This window comes from Silene latifolia, chromosome 10 (genome assembly GCF_048544455.1).
Source record: "Silene latifolia isolate original U9 population chromosome 10, ASM4854445v1, whole genome shotgun sequence".
In the NCBI taxonomy this organism is placed as follows: domain Eukaryota; kingdom Viridiplantae; phylum Streptophyta; class Magnoliopsida; order Caryophyllales; family Caryophyllaceae; genus Silene; species Silene latifolia.
This window is the reverse complement of record NC_133535.1, coordinates 41,881,732-41,885,115: the sequence shown is the minus strand read 5'-3', so window position 1 is coordinate 41,885,115 and position 3,384 is coordinate 41,881,732. Positions and strand designations below refer to the sequence as shown.

Genomic DNA, 3,384 nt, shown 5'->3' with positions numbered 1-3,384 from the left:
TAACATGTACGTACTGAACGAGACAACTTATCGGGCGAATAATGTTCCTGTTCAGGCGGATAAATAAGAAGTTGGTGCCACAACTTAAAGTTTTGGGTTTTCACTTCCTTTGTCGTACCTATTGAAAAATAGGACCGGGGTTCCGGTGGTGGATTTTGGGCGTTGTACCCCTTCAGGTGAATGTTGTTTCATGGTGAAGCACCGTAAGAAATTAGTTTTGGCATTTATGGCGCAAGTTCAAAGTCTATCATTTGTATGTCATGTACCTTCTGAAGCTGAGACTTTGTGGTTCAACAGCTGGAACCTAAATGTAGTGCTCTTTTAGGTGAATAATGTTCCAGGGTTTATGTATAAGTTTCCCTTCCATAGACATGATTTTGTATGCTCCATTACCTACCACGCTTTCTACGTGGTAAGGTCCTTCCCAGTTGTAAGAAAACTTCCCTGCTCGCTGGTTCTTGGTGTTCTGGAACACCTTTCTAAGCACTTGGTCTCCTACTCTTAAGGTTCTGACTCTTACGTTTCGATTGTAGCTCCAGGCAACAGTTTGTTTGTAGGCTGCCATTCTGATTTGGGCTCTGGTTCTTAGTACGTCCACAGTGTCCAGGTTGCTGGCCATTTCCACTTCATTCTTGTCTTCTGTGATACAGCCATACCTGTGTGTTGGTACTCGTACCTCATAAGGGATCATGGCTTCAGCTCCACACACTAGACTGAACGCCGTTTGCCCTTTGGCCACCTTGGGAGTGGTTCTATCAGACCAAAGTACTAGAGGAGCTCATCTGCCCATGTACCTCATATCTCCTCCAATCTCTTTTTCAGGTTCTCCATGACAATTTTATTAATGGATTCCGCCTGTCCATTTAACTGAGGATTCCTGGGGGTAGACTTGAACAGTGAAATGTTCCACCTGGCACATAAGGCCTCCGTTCTGTCAGATACAAACTGGGATCCATTGTCGCATACTATTTCTGAGGGGATTCCAAATCTGCATATGATGTTCCTCTTGATGAAAGAAATCACGTGTCGCTCAAGGACCAGGGGGAAGACCTCTGCCTCTATCCACTTGGAGAAATAGTCCGTCATAGCAAGCATGTAGACCCTATTTCCTGAAGCACGGGGCAGTGGTCCCACAATATCCATTTCCCACTTCATGAAGGGTCATGGTGAGATTATTGGGTGCATGGGTTCCGCCGGTTAATGGCTAACTGGCGCATGTCTTTGGCATGCATCGCATTTCTTTACGTATTCCATTGTATCCTTGCGCCTGGTCGGCCAAAAGTACCGTTGTCTGAGTTCTTTATCGGACAGGCTCCTACCTCCTGCATGATTTCCACATTCCTCGCTGTGGATGTCATGCATAACATCCTGTGCCTCTTGACTGCACAGACACCGTAGGTAGGGTCCTGTCATTGACCTCCTCAACAGGATGTTCTCAATCAGCACGAACCTAGAAGCTTTCATTTTGAAACCCTTCACTTCCTTTTTGTCGGCAGAGAGTACGTCGTTCTGTAACCTATCGTGGTAAGGCTGCCGCCAATCTAGAGTTTCATCTTGGACTGCTGAGGTACACAGTACCCCTGCTTCATGTGTTCACTGTGAATATGTAGCCTTGTCTGCCCCACCATGATACTGTTGGCAAACAGCTGACTCTAACACGTATAATATGGACTGTTGAGATTACCCCGAGCTTGAATGTTGCCCCTAATGTTGCCAAGGCGTCTGCCTCAGCGTTCTGGTGTCTGGGGACCTGCTTGATGGAGAAGGTAACGAAACAAAGTTTGAGATCCTTCACCACTTTCAAGTAGGCTACCATTTTAGAATCCCTGGCTGCATACCAGTCATTCAAATGGTTTAAAATAAGCTGGGAATTGCTATACACTTCTATGTGACTGACTCGTAGGTCCAAGGCTAGATGTAGTCCCAGATTACGGGCCTTGTACTCGGCTTCATTGTTGGTTGCCCTGAATTCACACCGTACTGCCTGAACAATCTGTTCCCCTTTAGGTGACTGGAGGATCATGCCTACTGCCGTCCCCTCATGTTTGAAGCCCCGTCGACATACAACACTCACCTTTGGTCACCCATGTCCTCACTCAAGGTCAACACATCCTTGTCGGCCCGTGGTTGGAGGGTCGGGCTAAAGTCTGACACGAAGTCAGCTAGGGCTTGGGATTTGATAGCCGTTCGAATTTGAAATTTCAGGTTGTACCTGCTCAAGTGGACAGACCACTTAGCCATTCTACCCGATAGTTTAGGTTTTCTCATTATTGCTTTCAGGGAGTAGTTGGTGATTACAGAGATGGTGTGAGACTCGAAGTAGGGGCGTAACTTATATGAAGCAATAACAAGTGCTAAGACGAGTTTTTCTAGTGAACTGTACCTGGTCTCTAATGTAGTATACATAGACTTACTGATGTAGTATACATATTTCTGTGCTGCCTCGTGCTCCCGTACCACTACAGCGCTGATTCCACCTCAGTAACCGATAAGTATATGTACAAGGGTTCTGTTGGCTCCGGCTTAGAGAGTAACGGAGGTGTGTTTAGGTAGCTCTTAAACTCATCAAATGCTTTCTCATGTTGCTCCATCCACTCGAACCTTTTGCTTTTCCTGAGAATGTCATAAAACAACTGACACCTGTCTGAGGACCTGGAAATGAACCGGTTTCAGGGCCACCACTCTTCCTGTGAGTCTCTGCATGTCTTTCGGTTTTTGGGGGGATTCCAGTTGTAGCATTGCTCGAATCTGCTCTGTACTTGCTTCGATCCCTTTCTGGGTGATTAGGTACACCAAGAATGTTTCGGAGGACACTCCAAAAGTACACTTCAGGGGGTTCAACTTCATATGATACTTTCCGAGTATTTCGAAGGTATTTTCCAAGTGGGCCATATGTTGTTCTGCTTGTTTTGACTTGACCACCATATCATCTATGTAAACCTCCATTGTTCATCCAATTTCATCTTTGAACATCTTGTTTACCAGATGTTTTTAGGTCGAGCTAGCATTCTTGAGGTCGAACGACATCACGTTGTAGCAGTAAATGCCCATATCAGATCTGAAGGCTGTTTTCTCCTGATCATCCGGGTGCCTCTTAATATGATTGTATCCACTCCATGCATCAAGGAAGGTGAGCATTTCGTGGTCCGCTATTGCATCCACCATTGCGTCTATGTGTGGCAATGGGACGAGATCTTTTGGGCATGCTTTGTTCAAGTCAGTGAATTCCACGCATACCCCCCACTTGTTGTTCTTGTTAGGAACTACCACTAAGTTAGAAAGCCATTATGGGTACTTGACCTCCCTGATCTTTCCTACTGATTGATTACCTCATTCCTTTCTGGAGCAAACTTCCTTATTTTCTGTTGTACAGGCTGATAACTG

General features: G+C 45.7%; 1 protein-coding gene across 1 annotated transcript; it reads right to left on the bottom strand.

The window, feature by feature from the left end:
* Nucleotides 1–304: 304 nt before the first annotated feature.
* Nucleotides 305–3,165, bottom strand: LOC141607502 (uncharacterized). Its single transcript, XM_074426856.1, has 6 exons — nucleotides 3,026–3,165; nucleotides 2,464–2,613; nucleotides 2,075–2,212; nucleotides 1,645–1,964; nucleotides 1,286–1,562; nucleotides 305–752 (listed from the first exon to the last, which is right to left on the bottom strand). Exons 1-6 carry the CDS (start codon nucleotides 3,163–3,165, stop codon nucleotides 305–307), a joined length of 1,473 nt encoding a protein of 490 aa, XP_074282957.1.
* Between the last annotated feature and the right edge of the window lie 219 nt (nucleotides 3,166–3,384).